The 19,146-nt window shown below is 37.5% G+C and overlaps 1 protein-coding gene across 2 annotated transcripts; it reads left to right on the top strand.

Annotated features, from left to right (window-relative positions):
- The first annotated feature begins 1,480 nt into the window (after positions 1-1,480).
- On the top strand, positions 1,481-7,278 carry LOC140230783 (alpha-ketoglutarate dehydrogenase component 4-like). 2 transcript variants are annotated; one of them, XM_072310922.1, is made up of 4 exons: positions 1,481-1,535; positions 2,764-2,818; positions 3,842-3,999; positions 5,348-7,278. In XM_072310922.1, exons 1-4 carry the CDS (start codon positions 1,512-1,514, stop codon positions 5,363-5,365), a joined length of 255 nt encoding a protein of 84 aa, XP_072167023.1. In that variant the 5' UTR covers positions 1,481-1,511; the 3' UTR covers positions 5,366-7,278. The 2 variants fall into 2 exon arrangements, with proteins under 2 accessions (XP_072167023.1, XP_072167022.1); XM_072310921.1 differs by lacking the exon at positions 1,481-1,535 and adding an exon at positions 1,663-1,756.
- Positions 7,279-19,146: the final 11,868 nt, after the last annotated feature.

The raw sequence follows: 19,146 nt of genomic DNA, 5'->3' as shown, positions 1-19,146 counted from the left end.
CAATACAAAGAAAATATAAAGGAAATTCAACAAAAATTCTCTTTTCTAGAATTATGAAAGAGCAATGGACCAACCTCTTTCAGAAAGCAGGGGGAATAATTGCTACCCTTAACATATGTCAATATCAAGTTGATGGAATTTGTAATTTTCATGAAAAATGGATTTTTGTAGAATTTTCTTTATATTTTCTTGGTATTGTTGTCCACTCATACGTCATAACCTCTAGTAGTCTCCTCATCCAGCGGTTCCAACACCAAAACTTTAAAAATTCATAACTTTTGCATCGATTGTCCGATTTTCCTCAAACTTTCACTGATGTGTTCTACTAATGTTGCTGCTTTCACTCAATCCACATTGCTTTTGGGGTTTATCTTCCCTTTAACATTAACTTTTTTTTTTATCTTTGAGTATTAATTCAAGGCTGGAAGGTAAGACATAATAAAGATATTTATTTCCAAAATGTACATACCTGTTTAAAATACCTGGTTGTGGGCATTAAAGTTATACAGAACTTATTTGCCCCTCTGCTACTACTAGTAGTCCATTATGGATTCTGTGCTGTGCGGTTTAGTGAGAACGTGGGCATGAAAATTGCTGTTCGGGGTTATATTTGTCCTTTTTTTACTTCCATGCTTTCTCCAAGTTAGATTTGAAAGAGTTGAGTGATGTACTGTTTACCACATAATCCGTGAGATTATTCCATTCGTCTTTGGACCTTCTCTATCTTTTGTGTATCCCTTTTCAAGCAAGGGTGCCATATCTGGGAGCAACATTCCAGTGATGGGCGTACTACAGATTTAATTGTAGAGTTGGATGAAAGATCGTTGATCTAGGGAAGACAATGATCGTTTGACAATACGATTTGAGCTTGCCGTGATGTTATCTACGTGAGTTGAGAATTTCAGCTGGTTGTCGAACGTGACACCCAGATCCTGTAGGCCCAATTAAAATTCAAATTGATCATAAATTAATCTATGAGAGTGGAAACAATCATTACGTGAAATAAAAGTAAACGTTTTAATGTTTTGCTTTTCTCTGACATCTTAACAGGGCTCGTTTCATGTTATGTAATTTTTGTATTGTGGAAACTTTGAATAAACTTGAAACTTGAAACTTATATATTAAAAGCTGAGTATACTCATTTCCCCTTATCTATGTATCATCTGTCTATCTATCTACAATCGTGACAATATTCTTCTTTCCACTGAGCGTTGATCTTCTGCTCATGTTTTGCACTTTATGCCTTTAAGTCTTCCGTCATATTCAAAGTTCTGTTAATGTGGTCAAAACAAAAAAGTCAAAGTTTGCACTTTCCAGAATGTCATGCATGACTGAGATCAATTTCGATTCACTTTGTAAACGAGAATCTTTTTTTGTCAAGTCAGACCACAGAAAATATTACGAACATAGTATGTACAATGTATTGTGCGAGTGAGACACGATTAGCAATTAAATGCCGCCATCACCGGTAGAACGAAGACATTGCTGGAGTACATAGCAAGAATTCCATCATGTCGGTCACCAGGGCAATCCAGGTAAGAGTTTCTATTAGCATTTTTCAGTTTTCTCCGAAACTTGAAGTCTCAATTAGTCAAGCTGGTCAACATGCTACTTAATTGGGCAGCCTTCGTGATCCCGGGATTTTACCAGTATGTATGATGTTGCGATGAAGGAGCTTTTCCTCATATACTCTTCTACAACTCGAGGACAACAACGTCGGAAGCTGCTCAGTCCGATACGTTCAGATTCCTGCAAGGTCAGGATCCCTGACCCTTGTAGTGTCTATACTTCTAGTGACTAATACTAGTACTACGTAACATCGTTAGAGTTCTGCTCTGTGCTCCTAGTACAAAATGACTCTGAGTTCATTGCCTTTTATATTCAGACAGACTTTGTCTTTGACAGTTTGGCAACTTTACTTGTTTTCTCTCCACTATCATCATGAGAAGAGCGATATAATTCATCAAGTGTGTGCAGCCAACTGCAGGGTAATCTTAATTCTTACATGCATGGCATTGACAAATTAACTGCGACCAGCAGCAGCCCCAAACGCGTAGCGTAATGGGGCTGCGGACTGTATCATTCAGGATCATGACAGGGGTAGTATCGCGGATAAATATCAACTTAAAATCGAAAAATTTCTTCGACTAGAAGACTTACAGGTGAAGTTGAAGTACTGTTGGCAACAGGTAACGTGCAACGTTTGGTTCTGCCAATAGTCCCTTTCTGTTCGAATTGATGACTTAATGTGACTCGGTCGAGAGGATCCTGGGAGAGCTACACTAAATTGACGGCCAGCGCATGCGCACACATCACATGCGCACAAATTTCAAATCCATTGACCGGCTAAGATGTCTGTGTGCGCATGCGCTGGCTGTCAATTCAGTGTAGCTCTCCCAGGTTCCTCTTGACCGAGTCACATTTTTTGTTCTGGTATCCATGCACAGAAAGATCGGTCTGTATCTAATTGTTGCAGATGTATTCCACAGAGACTGCATCTAGCTTCAAGGAAGCCCCTCATCTTATACAGAGGAGAGCCAATAAAGTCAAAAAATGATAAAACACTCCTCCGCACAAACGGATTTTTCTGTCTAAACGCAGACAAGAACTCTAGATAGTTTGTGTGGCAAGGAGACTAATGGACTATCCTTCCCTACTGTACAGATTATGACAATGATGGTGATGATGATGATGATGGTGATGGTTATGATGATCATGATCATGATCTAAACCACTTGTCTTTTTGTATTTATTTCTGAACAGGCTGTGAGGCCGCACATACCCCTGATAAAATTCAGATACAGAGGAAACCAAGGAGGTATGTACACCATCTAAGATCCCCAGGGTGTAATTGAATCACATAAAAAATGAATATATAAGACAGTTTAATGAATCACAATGTGACAGCAACATTGAATGTTCAAAGTGCAATTTGACCCTATGTTCCAGCTGCCTTTAATGAGTAAAATTAGAAAAAGAGAATCATGGAGGTGTCATCAAAATCATGCATCAAAGACAGAAAGGTGAAACTTTTAAATGTCACATGTTTTTGTTGAGATCAATGCAGAAAAGAAATTTAGTAAGAACTTCTGAAGCAATAATATCATCACCAAATCCCATTTCTATTCATGGTTGCAACACTAATGTAAAAGTTCAAACTTTTCTTTTTATTCTGCTTACAATTTTTCTGACACTTTTGCCATGATGGCATGATCTTACTGTATGTATTACAAGTAATGCAGTCATATTTGAAGTGGCATTGTACATAAATACTTAAATGTTCATTGGACTCAATGTGCCTGATGGGGCAATGATCCCCTGCCTGGGGTGTAAAATTAGTTGTTGGCCATGTTATACCTGGGCATCGTTTCATGAAACTTGTCAGCCCTGACTAATACCATAGTAACAGTCAGTGGCCAGAGCTTCTCAGCCAATCAAAACCAAGGATTTTACTGAAATTGTCAGAGACTGAGAACTCATCAGAGGTGACAACTTTCATGAAACAGTGCTCAGTGACTCATCATCCCTTGCATCCTGAATACTGTACAAGCTGAAATCTTTGCATACAGATATTTTTGAAAGTTGCTACTTGTTGGACATTTTTGCATGTCAGTTTCGCAGTTGCAAGAGTCTACTAGTCATCATGTCACCTTTCACAAAATAAGAATAAGTAACAGACAACAATACTCACACTGAATGTCATTACTTGTGATTCTCTGTACACAAGCAAGTACTGTGTTCTGCATTCAAATACTGTGTATGTTTTACAGTATGGTGTGTTGTCATTGAGAGCCGCAACTAACCCAATATCTTGTTCACATTTTCACTTTCCACTCTGCAGTGGCCCCACCTGTGGCTATCAGGAGCACTCAGCCTCCAAGCTCCTCCTCTAGCATCAAGCCTGCCAGCTCTAGACGGGGCGATGCACTAGAATTCTATCAACTTAATCCCAAATATCAGCGGGCAGCACTAACACAGGAAGAGATAGACTTCATAAATGTGAGTTTGTTAATGATAGATTGCTTTAGTATTGCCCAAAGATCTTGGTAAAGAAATGTTAACATCATTTGAGGATTGAAAGACACCTTGTAAAAAAAAAATGCTGTGCTTGTGTACTCCTCTTATGACAAACACAGTTATAATGAAATTCTCACAACAACAACAACAAAATCAGGTCTCAAATATGATATCCTTGAGTATTTTATTGTTGGCTATAACAAAATTTTGATGTAAGCAAAGAAAACTGCAGGTCCATGGACTTTGTGATAACGGGAATCGCCTGTATCGTAATTGCTACTTGTCATTCATAGTCTTTATCTCATAAATGTTTTCACACATTATGCTTGTACCCTTTTACCATTTTTGTTTGTTTGTTATTTTACAGTATATGTATACAGTGGACTCCCGTCATAACGAAGTCCTCGGGACCGGCAGTTTTCTTTCGTTATTATATCAAAATTTTGTAGTAACCAAACAAATAGACAATAAAAATACATAGAGTGAATAACGTTGTGGCCCTAATTTTTACTTGGTTGTAACCGGAATTTCGTTATAGCCGTGTTTGTTCTAATGGCAGTGCACTGTATTTAATAAAGAAGCCGTTTGCCCAAGCCATTAATGAACTGGAGTGAAGAATTGTCTCATACCAATACTGAAAGTGATGGTATAGCATTGGTTGAGATGGGGATTTGGCTTTTAACTTTTCTGAGATACCAAGAGACCACTTATGAAATAGTACAGAGCATTCCATTCTAAGAGGAATTCAAAAACAAAGTAAAACAAAGTAATCTCACCTTTTATTAGGATTGCTCTGTTTTAGATATCTCGGTCATTTAAAACCAATTTTCATCAAATAAAGGTTGAATTCATCTGTGCATTACATGCTCTTTCACATTTCATAGGAGATTTCTCATTATCTCACAAAAAAATGTTAGAAACCTGAGGTTAGGTCTTGATCAAAAATATACGATCCCTTTAATGTTACAAAACTTCAGCGTACAAGTGTAACCCTATATTTTTTTCACTTCACCACTTCCAGAAACATAAAGTAGAAAAGAACATTATAGTCAAAATCATCGTGCTGGAGTTCAACCATATTTAAGCCTTGAAGTGAACTTGAACCAGAGAATTAAAATGAAAGTGTTTGTATTTTGTTTCATTGTAGGATTTGGCAGTGTCTCGCATGTGCCTATGTATGTAGAATTGTAATGAATGCAAAAACATGAATGCATACACTTCAGTCTAGAATTTGTTTACTTGCGTCCCAGTAACTCGTAACTCTTTTTCCCCTCTTTTTCACTGTCTTTCTTATTATCTCGCTTTCTGTTTCTTGCCCTATGTGCTGCAGAGAGGAGGCCCAGACTGAAAAAAAGGAATTTGGGAAGCTTCAAGGACATCAAGCAAACCTAGAATTAACTCTTGTTAGTAATTTATAACCATTTTATCCAAAACAAAAGATATATATTTGAAAGTGATTTAATGTACAGACTTTGAAAGTCTGTACTAGAGGTATGCGTGATGTGATACAGTCAGGTTGAAATTCATTAGTAGATATACACTACAAATGTACAAATGTAATGTAATAAGTTTTATATTTCCCACTGTTGAAAGCATGATGAATAAGAAACATAAAGAAAATGACATGCATATGTTTTCCTATTAATTACATAATGAATATGCATATGAATTTTGTTTACGCAAACATTATTACATTGTGCGGTTATACATGTAAGCTCTTACTGATTTGTCTGTGCACTCATTTTCATGGATATTGACCCACTCAAGTGCATCAGGACCAAGTAGAATACAAGTATACTGACAATGCTTGAAATTCCAACTTTCAGACTCGAATCTAAAACTATTTATGTAAGAATCCTATGCAAGTTGAAGGGGGAGAGAAAGATATCCATATCAATAGACAAACTTTAAATCATGCTCTCCTTCCAGGCAGAGCTACACATCCTTTAAGAAGCAGCCAAATTACATGGTAAGGTCATAGTAATATAGGCAAGAAAATCTGCTTGACTACGATTGTAGTTGCCCAGTGTATACATTGATGTGCACGCTGTAGTTAGAGTTACAAGAAAGTTGCAAGAAAATTCTGCGTGTAGCTTTAATAGGAGGAACATACCTCACTGTGGACCTCTTGTTATCATGCATATTTCATAGATTATGTTAAATCAACTTTTTTTACCATGTCTACCCACTTCTAGTGTGTCAGATTTGTAAGATACATTGTACAGTGTATTATTATCTGCTAAATGTGTTGATATGGACATACATTGCACAACATACAATGTATCGAGCATATACTGTACTTACGCATGTTCTGTTTCATTGTCTGAATTTTGAGTTTGCCAATTCTGCACAGTTGTGGAGCATCAATGTCAGTCTTGTTGAGCCAAAGATGTGTGTCGCACACTCGCTCTTATGTCTTGCCTCTGTGGCTCTATTGATGGAGGGATATGATTTAGCAGTTCGGTGTCTCGCTGATTGTTGCTGGCGTGTACCTGTGCTACGAACTGCTACTGAAACGTGATAAAAGCAGCCACAATTTCTTTATGTGTTAATGTTCGAGATAAATTCCTCATCTGCACGTCAATTGTCTGAGTATATACAATTGTATGCAGTGCCAGACATTAGCAGTGGCCTGGTGGCCCAGGGCTACTAAAAATTGATGTCGGGACATACAATGTATCTTTTGATGGCCTGCTAGAGTAAATAAGATTTAAAATGGATTGTTACTTATATTGCTATTATTTCAGGCCACCCAAAATCTCAGGGCCAGATACAAAAGTTATGTTGTGCCCTGATATTACATCCATTATACATATACAATGTAATAAAAAAAATACTTGTTAATGTTATAATCTTTAAATACATGGTATTATACTGTACCTCACAAGTTGTGGATGAGTGAGATTATCGTGGTCTCCTGTATGCTTTAGCATTGCAGTGAAAGTATTTCTTTGTGCAACACCAACAAGAGCAGAGGGCACGACCATGAAGTTGTGACTGTGTACAATGTAGATCCCTTGGGCATTGGAATGTGCTGTCACAGTATCTTGAAGCAAATCCAGTGGTTGATAGGTTGGACATTCTTTGTCATGGCACTGCAAGATTTCTGTTTTCTTTTCATGTGCAGAGAACTGCTCTGCCTGGTATTATTTCAAAGGAAATATGAATATTTCTACATTGCTTCATTGTTTCATTGTAGGGTGTGACAGTGTCTCACCCGCATATATGCCGAATTGCAATAAATATGAACATATAAAAGCATTTTGTAGATATGAAATTGTGTCTCATTACACATCTATCTTGCCATCTCCTTTGCCTTCATCCCCCCCCCCCCCTCTCTCTCAATGTTCAGTTAACATGATACATTTGTACATGTATGTACATTGTGTGTGGTTGTGTGTATGTATATTAGAATATATATTTACTTATATATATATTATATGACCTATATAGATACCAATGTGTGATTGGTCAAAATGCTGTCACGTGACCATGTTCACAAGGATGAGAAGCGTTATATTTCATAACATGACGTAAATTACGTACAATCATGGAATATAACAGCGACTACGTTAAACAAATGGCGTTATATCTGGAGGGGTGACGTAATCAAAAATCAATTGTTATGATGCGCGCAACATACACAGAGACGCTTTGCACACACACACATACTTACGAATGTAATCGTGACCGGTCGACCGACCACATTGCACACGCACCATACCACTTACGTTTACAGAATGCGCGCTAGCGGTATTAAATGAGCATCACACTGACACACGCTAGTACACTGCAAGCGCGAATTACGAAATTGCAACTGATTTGTTTTCGTCAAACTGACATGGCAGCTTTGATGAGCAGCTGCCCTTCGCTTGTGAGAGAGAAAGAATTGTTGTCCTGATAGCTATAGAGCCTCCTACTCCAATCAATGTTAGACAGTCGTGACAGGAAAGCCAAAGGATTTCCCATTACATTACCAGAGCCTGAACTGAGTAAGTTTTTATGCTACTTGTACTAGCGCAGGACCTGGACCAGGGCCAGGTCCGTAGTCTAAACAGCTCTTGTACCAGTGACCGCAGGCAGAAGAGATTAGGCCCTACATTATCAGAAAGTTCACATTCTCATACATCACCACAAACAAATGTTATGTCAACAAGCTTGCTTTACCCAGACCAAAAGCGGCATTTGGTCTAGTCTTCTACAATTTTTACATCTCTCATTACAAAATCTGGCTCTACCGCTACGAAACTAGGCCCTACGTACGATTGATTAACGACTGTTCTAGAAATTACTTACTAGTAGTATGTGATAAACAGGCAACGGTCGTACTCCACGGAAGAACGAATTCCCGGTAGGCCTACGTGAAAGCCATCGGAGTTAGATCTACGTATCAAAAGGTTACTTGTGGCTCGATTGAATACCACTGGCACTAGCGCACTGTTGTCATGCGGTACGCGCGTTCATGAATATGACTGCGAAAAGGAGTAACAATAATTGTTAGTGTTTCTAGACCTAGTCGTTTTGCTTTAGGGCCTATACAGCAGTTTATTTCTTGTACTGTAGGTCATATAATATAACAGATATTGACTTTTTCCTTCGGTAGGAATATAACATTTAATTTCCCTTGGGAAGTTATATTTTTGTCTCGGAATACTATATTTTTCCTCAGCGCTACGCGCTTCGGAAAAATATAATAATCCTCGACAAAAATATAACTTCCCGCAAGGATCTCAAATGTTATATTCCACCTCTGGTAAGTCAATATCTGTATATATATATATATATATATATATATATATATATATATATGTGTGTGTGTGTGTGGGTGGGTGTGTGTGTGTGTATATATATCATCTTATACCGTATGTCCCAAAAAAGAAATACAACGGGCCCCTCCGCAATGATATCTTTAAAAATAGTGAATCAATCTGAATAAAAATTCAGGGTATGAAAACACATGTATAACTCATTGCCCACATCTTACAGAAAACACCATTCGATTTGCTTCAGTGGTTTAAAGGGTGTGTACAGTTCTGGTCGAGGTGAGGATTTGGCTTTTAACGTTTTGCGAGATATTCAGAAACCACTCTATGAGATGTCAAAGAGCATGCAGTTCTAAAGGGTATCAAAAGTTTATTCGATGAAAATCGGTTTTGAAATGGCTGAGATATCCAAAAACAAGGTGAAACAAAGAGATTCTAATAAAGTTGTGGCATGTCGTCTTTTATTATTAGCAATTTTTTGGATATCTCAGCCATTTGAAAACCAATTTTCATCAAATAAACATTGAATCCTTCTTGAAATTACATGCTCTTTCATATTTCATAAGAGGCTTTTCATTATCTCACTTAGGAATGTTCAAAATATGAATCCCCACCTCAACCAGTACTGTACAGTCCCTTTAAGAGGAATGAGGAATTTTGCAGATGGTGTCCGGAATCTTTTCCCTCCAGGTTCTGTCTATTGTTTTCACACACAAGAGCATCGAAGTGCTAAAATTGGAAGAATCAGACTTATGACATGATTTCCAACAATCTACATTTCTCTGTGACCGCTTAACCAAATTCAATGGGTTTTTTCTGCAAAATAGAGCTAAGATGTTATATTCTAAGAGCCTGAAGTAGCATTTAGACAGGTCAATCATATTGGATGTTATCAATTCGAAAATCTGATTGTAATTTTTTTGGCCATACTGTACAGGGCTTGGAACTATCTCTTTAATTTGGTGACCAACGTGGACATCTTCCCTTTGAAAGAAGAAGAGATCTGGTGGACCCAACTGAATATATAATGAGGGATGATTATAGTCACACAATGTACCATGTTTACCACTACTGTTTATATTACAGATAGACAGATGGACTGCTTAGTGGTAGTGTTCTTGTGTATGTACATGACTGTTTTCATTCACGTATGATTGTACATGTATTATGTCATGATTGACTGTATCTGTTAAATCAAGCGCATAGAGAATTTGTTAATTATTATCCATTTTGTAAATGTGAGTTATTATCATTACTATTATTATTATCATTATCATATTTATAATTATTATTATTATTATTATTATTATTATCATCATCATTATCATTATAATTATCATTGTTGTTATTAATATCATCATCATCCTTATTATTATTATTGTTATTATTATTATTATTGTTATTATTATTATTATTATTATCTCACCATTCGCGTGTATGGAAGATTACAAGTGTATGAGCGATATAGATTTTTGCCAAATTACTTGTACATTGTATGTGAACGTTTTGTATAAGTTCTCTTCGCGACCAAACGTTCTGTCGCGTTTGTTCACCATGCTTACTGTTGCACATGTACACACGGAAAAAAAAATACCCCCCCCCCCCTTTTAGTGAAAAGCGTTACTTTTGAATCAATAAATTTTGAGCAAATTAAACTCATAAGGGTATTCTTACTCTTAATCACTGAACAGATCATTCTAAATTTCATACAAAAGTTAGTCAGTAAATGAAGGATCACCCCTACAAAAGTTATATTTTACATCCAAACGCTTCACAATTTTGATTATGGGAGAAGATCCCCAGGAGATACTTTGTGTGTGTGTGTGTGTGTGTGTGTGTGTGTGTTAATCCACTTAACGTGAAATCGTGTTTTCATTGACCTTGAAAATAAACTCCAAGGAAAAGTTCTATCAGATGATTTTAGAGATGAAATGGTATTAAAGGAAACAAAACTAAATATAAATGTGGATAAGGTGAAAACAGCAATAGTAGATCACATCAGTGAAAGTTTGAGGAAAATCAGACAGTCGTTTCAAAAGTTATTAATTTTTAAAGTTCGGTGCCGTCATCGCCGGATACTATTACAGTTCATAACGTCATGTATGGACAATATGTAAGAAAATATAAATAGAATACTACAAAATGTCCCTTTCCATGAAAATTGTACATTCCATCTACTTGTTACAGACTTTGAAATTATGTTAAGGGTAAATTATCCCCCCCCCCCGTTCTTTCTGAAAGAGGTAAGTCGAGTGCTTTTGGTAGAAAAGTGAAAATAATATGTTGATTTATTTCTTTTTATTTATACGTGTTTACCTAGAGAGTCGTGCATGGTGTATCGTGAGGCTGGAACCCAGATGTAGGCCGGCCCAGATGTAAAGCTTAATGAATACAATCCTTTCGCCTGACAATAATGGGTCCCTATTATGTATTGCACGGAGTAGTGTAAAGGGTTTTTATGGCTGTGTATGTGTTACTCCACAATCTCAGTGAACCGACAGAGGTATGACAGAGGTATGACTTGTTAATGATTATCACCCACCATTTGGTAAAACTCGGAGCCCGACTTGTAGTATACACGTTTCTCAACATTCGATTCTCACTTATTATCGTGTGTGTTGTACGCAAAATTTCCTTTACAACCACCCCCCCCCCCCACACACACACACACATATCATATACTTTTCTCTCCTTCTCTCACCTCTCAGAGGCTGAACGAATTCTAGGAATCAACAAGGTGGATATCCTGTCAGTTGTTCGAATTCGGCATCGGGGAAGTGACATAATTAGCTACACATACTCAATTGCAAGGCGCTATTCCCCATCAAACATTGCTAAACTACGAAAAGGTATAGCGTTATTCACCTTCAACACTATCAATACAGCAGGGATAATGTTGGTAATCAGAGTCTCATCAGATTTTGACATTTGACAACACGGCCGGCGCTACGTTTTTAAAAATAGGGGGGGGGGGGCAATTTATTTCCTGTTCCACTTCCGGGTTTCATCAGCTAACAAGCAAAAAAGAAAGGGCCTTCAACATAATTTTGATTTCACTTTCGGGTTACTTCAGCTGACAAGCAAACACTAAGCACATTCTCTTTTTTTTCCGGGTGCCACTTCCGTGGTCAAAAAAAAAAAAGAAAAAAAAAGTGTGTGTGTGTGTGTGGGGGGGGGGGGGGCAAAGTGGTTACACCCTTTGTATCCTGTGTATTGTGTAAAATAACTGGGGGTCCGAGCTCCCTCCCCTGCCCCCTGTTCCGGCGGCCCTGTACAAGCATCAAGTAATCTGGAAAAGACGCAATGAAAATCATAAGGGGATTCTTCTACCCAATCCAAAGGTGTACACTCAAGTTAATAGACTTACCTATCTCTGATCATGAATTCATCGAATCATCGTCGGGAGAAGGGCAAAATGTATAGCGCCACCTACGGAAAAAAAAAAAACTTTACGAGCTCATCGCAAATTGCAACATGCGTGACTTTCTTGCTGCGTTTTGGGCGCAATAAGATCATGAACACTGAACATCGTGGGCATCGTGAACATCGTGACTGTTTGTTTGTTTTGTTTGTGGGGGTTTTGGTGGTGGTTTTTTTTTTTTTTTTTTTTTTTTTTAACATCGTGCTGTAATGACATAATCTTCTTAATTAGATCCATTCATCATTCATTGTTCATGATTCCCCAGAGAGGCGGAGTAATGAATGTTATAGTGGCAAAGTGGCGTGTTCATCAATATTGACATTTCAGTTTAATTGCCATCCGGATTATCAATATAATTTTAATCCCTCCAAGAAAAATTTTCCATGGATACAATGTCTCAACGATAATGATGGGTGATTTTTTTTAAAGAGGGAGAAAATGTGTTTTCTCCTAAAAGACGAGACGCCGCCTGATTTGAAACAATATTGGGTTATGAGCTCATACTGATATATCATACATTGGGAGGGGTGGGGACAAATTTTGCATTCGAGAATTGCTTGTCCTGCTGGATTAGTTGCAAATGCAGTGAACAATGTGAATATACGATCCATTTTTGGTCCTTCGTGCAGAATTGATACGCATCGTTGCCTGACGACCTGTGAAAGCTTCTATGACATCCGCCCGATGAAAGCGAATCTTTCCAAGTATCAAATTTTATTAAGCTAATGCACTGTATGGCGATGGTGACGAGGGAAACAAACAATTACATAATCCCTTGTGCCGTCAGCCAGTGCATATTTGATGCCACTCAATGATTACTACTCCATGTCATTAATGTTGCAGAGTGGAAACAGTTCACTTCAATCTCCCGCACTTCTGTCACTTCCATGACCACCAAAAATTAAAAAAAAAAAGGAAAACGTTGTACAAACTATTTATGATGCAAACTTAGCCCTATTCACACCGGTGGTGGTATAGGCTAGTAAGTGGAAGCCATTACTATTTTAAATAAAATTCTTTGCCATTTTCACAAAACATCCATTTGGTAGCGATAACATCAAGGTGAAATGCCATTCATCAAATTTAGTGTAAGGACAAATGAAAGGTTAAGATGGAGTCAACATTTTCGTTACTTCGCGAGTGTTCAACCTGATGTGAATTGGGCCTTTGTAATCATAATGTGGTCTGGGTGCCAGGATGTTCGATGTAGCCACTCTTGTGTTTCTAATTATCACACAAGCTTTCAAATGGAGAGGCTCGATGTTCTTTAGCATTGTTAGTCATCTCTCAATTCAATCACACTGCAAAAAGTCCGGTGTTAGGGTGGGATTTCACGGAGCACGCGAACGATTTGCGAATGACGCGAATGGCAAAATCCAGCATTCGCATTTTAGTCTGCAAAAGATCGCCAAACAAACGTGAGGGTTCGGAAGCGTCGTCAATTGTTCGCGAATGTCGTTTTTACTTCGGCGAGAATTTCAAAAAAGTTTGAAATTTTAGGCGAACCTTTTCCGCACACTTAGTCGGGATTTGCTCGTGAATTGTTCTCGAAAGTGTCTTTAAAGCTTCGTCATATGCGCAAGACCTTCGCAAGACACGCGCGATGTTCGCAAAATGTTCGTGAAACCCCAAACAGACTTCGAAACTTCTGAGAATGTCTCGCGTATGTTACGCGAAATCTGCGAAGTTTTTCCGATCATTTTACGACGTAATCGCAAACTGTTCGCGTACCTTTTGAGACATTCTCGCGAACGTTTAGCGCACGTTTGGGGGATGTATGCCCTGTACGTTTTCTGCAAATAGAAATCGTAGCATACATCTAAACACCAAACAATTATTAACAACTATAGTAACAAAAGAAATTATAGACTAGCAAAGAGAAAGAATATTTGATATACAAAAAAAAAAATCGCAGAATATACTTAAAATCAATCTTAAGTATGTAAATTTCATTTGAACTATAGAGATTATGTGTTGGAGGAACTGCAAAAAAAAAAAGATCAAATGCTTTACTAGTGGAGATACGTCCTAGGGGAAAAAATGTAGGCAAACGAAAAGAGAAATAGAGGAAAGAAAAAAAAAATCAACTCAAGAAAGCTGATTTGAGTTGATTTTTTTTATTGCTTCCACCTCTCCTTGCTACATTTTCTCCCATGATTATTGAAAAATTTTCGTTGTTCGCATTTCCGTCGCGTGTTCTTCGTGTACGTAACATGCTGTACTTTAGCAATGATACACACGACAATCGCACATACGTCGTGGGAACTTCGCACAAATTGCGCAAGAATAGTTTCCTGCTTCATTGTCGGAAAACATTCGGAGAAAAACTTTTCCGAATGTTAGATTTTGTCATTCGCGTCCTTCGCAAATCGTTCGCGTGCTCCGTGAAATCCCACCCTTAAGACTTCGTTACGTTAATACATTGCTTGATGCCCTTATCATATACTGCTGCCACATGAGACTCGGGCATCGTGCTTGTTGTTGCTGTTGTTTGTTTGTTTGCTTGTTTGTTTGTTTGTTTGTTTGTTTGTTTGTTTGTTTGTTTGTTTGTTTGTTTGTTTGGGGGTTGTTAATTGTGCTTGGGTTTTGGGTTTTGTTTTGGTTTTTTTTACAGGTACAGATTGCAAATATGAATGAAATTAGTCATTGTTTTTCTTTCATTAGACTAGCCTCGAAGGCTCGTGATTCTTCGTTGGTTTTATTCCTCTTTAACATTGGACATGATAATAATTAGGGATAGAGAATGAAAGTGCGCTCATGAATTCAACCAGAAAAGCGCAATAACAACCATTGTGGAGAGTAAGAATCAGATCGAGAATCAAGACATGCTTGACGAGTTCCATCTCCCTAGCCTTTTTTCAAGGCTGTTGTTAGTAGGTATCTAGCGCGGATAAGTAGATCACTGGAGCGAAGTGGGCACCGAAGAAGACACTATAGGGCTCACACGGGTAAATAATTCCCCATAGAGACGTGTGTTAAAATTCAAATTTCAAAAAATTCTGTAAAATAGCCAGGAGAAATGAAGTGTTTCATCTTCACTAACTTGGATAAGTGAGCTATACCCTGTCATCCATCAAATTTCCAAGGCAGGTTCTTCGGCTCAAACACTGTCCAAGGGTCCGCAAAACCAGACTACGAGTTCTTTTCACTCAAAAAATCACCTATTTTAAGTACACGCACCCAATGAAATATAGTCCCTTCAAATTCCATGAGAAAAGTTTTCATCTTCCAACCAAAATGCAGTTTGTAGAGGAATTCATACTCAATATCTACAGCCATTCAGTTTTTGTTTTTGTTTTTTTGGCAAACTGCATCACTGATTTTTAATAAAATTTTTTTCTTCATTTAATTTGGTATCTTTGGTACGAATTTGTGAAGGGGTCTGGGACATTCCATTTTATTTACAGGTGTGAGCCCTATATAGACAGTTTGCCCACGGACCGCCATGATTTAACTAAAACCATTTTACCCGCATCGTTCCCGAACGTGTCTTGATTCTCTCCGTCGTTCCTCCTTCTTCCCCTGTCCCTCCCCCCCCCCACTTTCTCTCCCTCTCTCTCTTTCCATCGTAAGTGTATGAGGCTGAACAAGAAAGAGGCATTAGATGGTGAAGCATATGAAACTAGGGCGGTTGTAAAGTTATGTTTGTGTGGTTTCGGGCTTTGCACAATGAGCACAAAATGCTATTATCAACGCCTGATTATATATTGTATACCTTGTCATAAACAATGTGTGGAGTTTGCAGCCTAAGCAGTGAATGATAAGAGATCTTCTCTCATGTCCTAATATCGCATAATGAAGTGCACTATATATAAAGGTCCGCCAGCATGTGATTTGATATGGCAACAAACAAGCTATATCAAGAAGACGAGGCAGATTTTTTTGAGATGCAACTGTTCTGTGCTTGTACAATCACTGTTTTTGTTGTTGTTTTTTTCTAGGGGTGGAGGCGAAGGTTGTATATTTTGGTTGCCCATGCTGACATAGGTCATACCTTGACATTGCCTCAACCTTACAAACGGTGCACGCAACACTCGTACACTCGTATAGTACATACGTACAGATTTACATGTATATTGCCCTTGCTAGCACGACACTCTGAAATGACGCCAAATCAAATAAAAATTTGACGCCATTGCCATTCATTTGCTATCTATTTATCCATTTATTCATCTATTACAATTACATAATGATGATTATTATTGTTAACATTGTTACTTCTGCCATTACAATCTAATCGTTGTTATCATTATTTTAATCATTATAGACGACGCGATGATGATTACTGATAATCCTTGCAAGGAATATAATAATTACTATCATTACAATCTATTACAAGCATTATAATAATTACTATCATTATGCTTACAATTATCATCCTTAATTGTTATCATCATCACCACAGCAATTCCTTTCTTAAAGGTTAGTAAACGTGAAGAAACAAAATAAAAATGATGTTGAAGTTTTCATGTTATAGTAAAATGGAAAATGAACTTGGCTACAGTTAAATACATCCTGAAAATAGTTTCGAAACCTGTTTTTGGCGCCAAATGTGAGAACAGCTTTAAATGTCTCCCCATTGTCTAAACTTAGCAGAACTTTCGATCATTTTCTTCATTCAACTCAGTTCCCTTTTTAATCTGTAATTCGTTTCTGATCCCCCATGCGTTAATTTCACAAACCATTTTGCTGAACAGAACAGTGTCGGTGTAAATGACCGATTGAAACTGAGGCTATCAAAGTAAGATTATTATATTCTGATAATGCACGCGCACACACATGCACTTATACACACACACACACACACACACACACACACGCACACACACACACGCTCACACACACATGATAATGCTTGTAACGAGGAAGTTGCTAGCTCAAACTTCATGCTCTACTAATCTTGCTGTATAGGATAACGAAATACATAGAATACAAAGAACTGTAAAAAAGAAATGTATTGGATGATGTTTTCAATGGCATGGTCCTATTCAGAAATGGGACAACGAGACGAGCATTGACATCACATATGAATTATGAGATTGATTTTTTTTTCCCATTCTGGACGTCATGCATTCTTTATCGGATTTATGATTGCTCCTATATATCATAAAGGAGAACGTTTGAAACGAGCTGTGATAATTTCATGACAAGAAAATGCCGTGTCATATGCAAAACAGAGATTCTCGTGTGAGACATCGAACAGCGATGGGGAGTTCATGTTTTATAATATGTTTTGTTGTTGATGTTGTTGTTGGTTTTTTTTTTTTCATTTGTTTTTACATTCCCTGTTTCGGCTGCTTTTCGGATAGGGTCATTATGACACACATGCAGCAGCGGTGATAGATATTGATTTCTTTCAGACAGTCCTCCAGGAACACCTGATCGATATGTTGACGAGATGATGATGATATCGATGATTCTATGACAAACGTTAGCTATCCAGTAGCCAAAAGGAGACAAATCATAATTGTTTCTACAATTAATATCAATCGACCAGGAAAGGTTTACTCATAATATTTGTGAGTCCTTTTCGTTTTACTTTGTTGACACGCGCCATCATGGCAATTACTGTGTTTTCGGAGACATAGCTTTCAAATAACACGAACGTCCTTAAAATCATGGCGCTGAAAACACTGTGATACTTGACTTCCTGTGGCCTTAATTAGTCTTTATTACGGGAGTAATGTACGAAAGATTTTAGCGACTGGGCCAGGGAATGACGAGTTCCACAAGTATGTCATTAACGCTTTTTAAAAGGGGGTGGGGTGCTACGTTTCCATCGTTACGCTGCACACTTCTAGGTTTGATGATTCAGCGAAAATATCGACCCGTTTCATTATTCAGTTACACTATTTGTTTATGTAATTATGCGTAAGAGGGGAAATGCATATAGCAATTAATTGGTTATTGTCTCGGGCGACGTTTTCTACAGTATACAGAAATGGTGGACTCTCTCTCATTCACTTTCTAGCTCGTTCTCCCCTTAATAATACTTCCCCTCCTCCTCCTCTTCTCCGACACTGCTTCTTCCCCTCCTCCTCCTCTTCTTCTTCTCCGACACTGCTTATCTTGCAATTTAATCAAGAATTGAGAATCATGACTTAGGGTGTGTGCATTGCCTGTAGACAAAATAATAAACGTTACCTAATAAAATGTTCCTAACTCTTCGAGACGTCTCCAAAAGGCAACACACATAGTATGTTTTGTTGGTTTGTTAGTCTATCATAAATGTGTATTTACATCTATTTACAGCTTGACCGTCATTCATGGTCCAATATCATTCAATATAAAAACGCTTACTCGTCAATAACAAAACTTTCAGAGTGAGTATGAATAGTAGACTACATAGATTTGATATGTAACCCATTGAATACTGGTGCCTGCCGAGTGTGCCAAGCAGCAAGCTGAGAGCAATTACACCTCGAACGAAACGGGGTCGACGGACTACTTTTGGCGCTTCAAAGACTCGCCACATTGTCTGTTCATTTACTTTCCTGCCTGTCAAATTGGATTTTACTTCATAAAAGTTCGACGTCAATGGACGACATGAATGATGTTCACTCTATATTGAGAGGAAATATATTGAAATCATATATATAATGAACATATAAATAAATGAAGGTATATAATATTCAATTTAATTGTACTTTATTTCCACCAATAAAAGGAAATATATTGTACGGGGTGAAACATCTATCAGTACAATTACTAAACAATCAGGGAGAAGGGCAAATCATTATACAAAATAATATATGAATTACATATGCGAATGATTTTAGATATATAACATAATATTATTATCTACAATCATTCTTATATATAATTCATATGAATTATATCACATAATGTATTCCAATGTGTGTAATGAGATGTATGAATCAAATTAGGCTCAATGAAACACGTGCGGCCCTTCAAAAATTAATTATTTTTCCTATTTTAGGCTCC

The sequence above is a fragment of the Diadema setosum genome, chromosome 7 (assembly GCF_964275005.1).
Source record: "Diadema setosum chromosome 7, eeDiaSeto1, whole genome shotgun sequence".
Classification (NCBI taxonomy): Eukaryota; Metazoa; Echinodermata; class Echinoidea; order Diadematoida; family Diadematidae; genus Diadema; species Diadema setosum.
This window is presented reverse-complemented; position numbering and strand designations above follow the sequence as displayed.

What these genes read in the sequence shown, in the direction of transcription:
- LOC140230783 (XM_072310921.1), top strand. Translation starts at nt 1,667, where the DNA reads ATGAAGGAGCTTTTCCTCATATACTCTTCTACAACTCGAGGACAACAA. An exon ending in TACGTTCAGATTCCTGCAAG is followed by an intron (nt 1,757 to 2,763) that starts GTCAGGATCCCT and finishes ATTTCTGAACAG; the next exon opens with GCTGTGAGGCCGCACATACC. An exon ending in ATACAGAGGAAACCAAGGAG is followed by an intron (nt 2,819 to 3,841) that starts GTATGTACACCA and finishes TCCACTCTGCAG; the next exon opens with TGGCCCCACCTGTGGCTATC.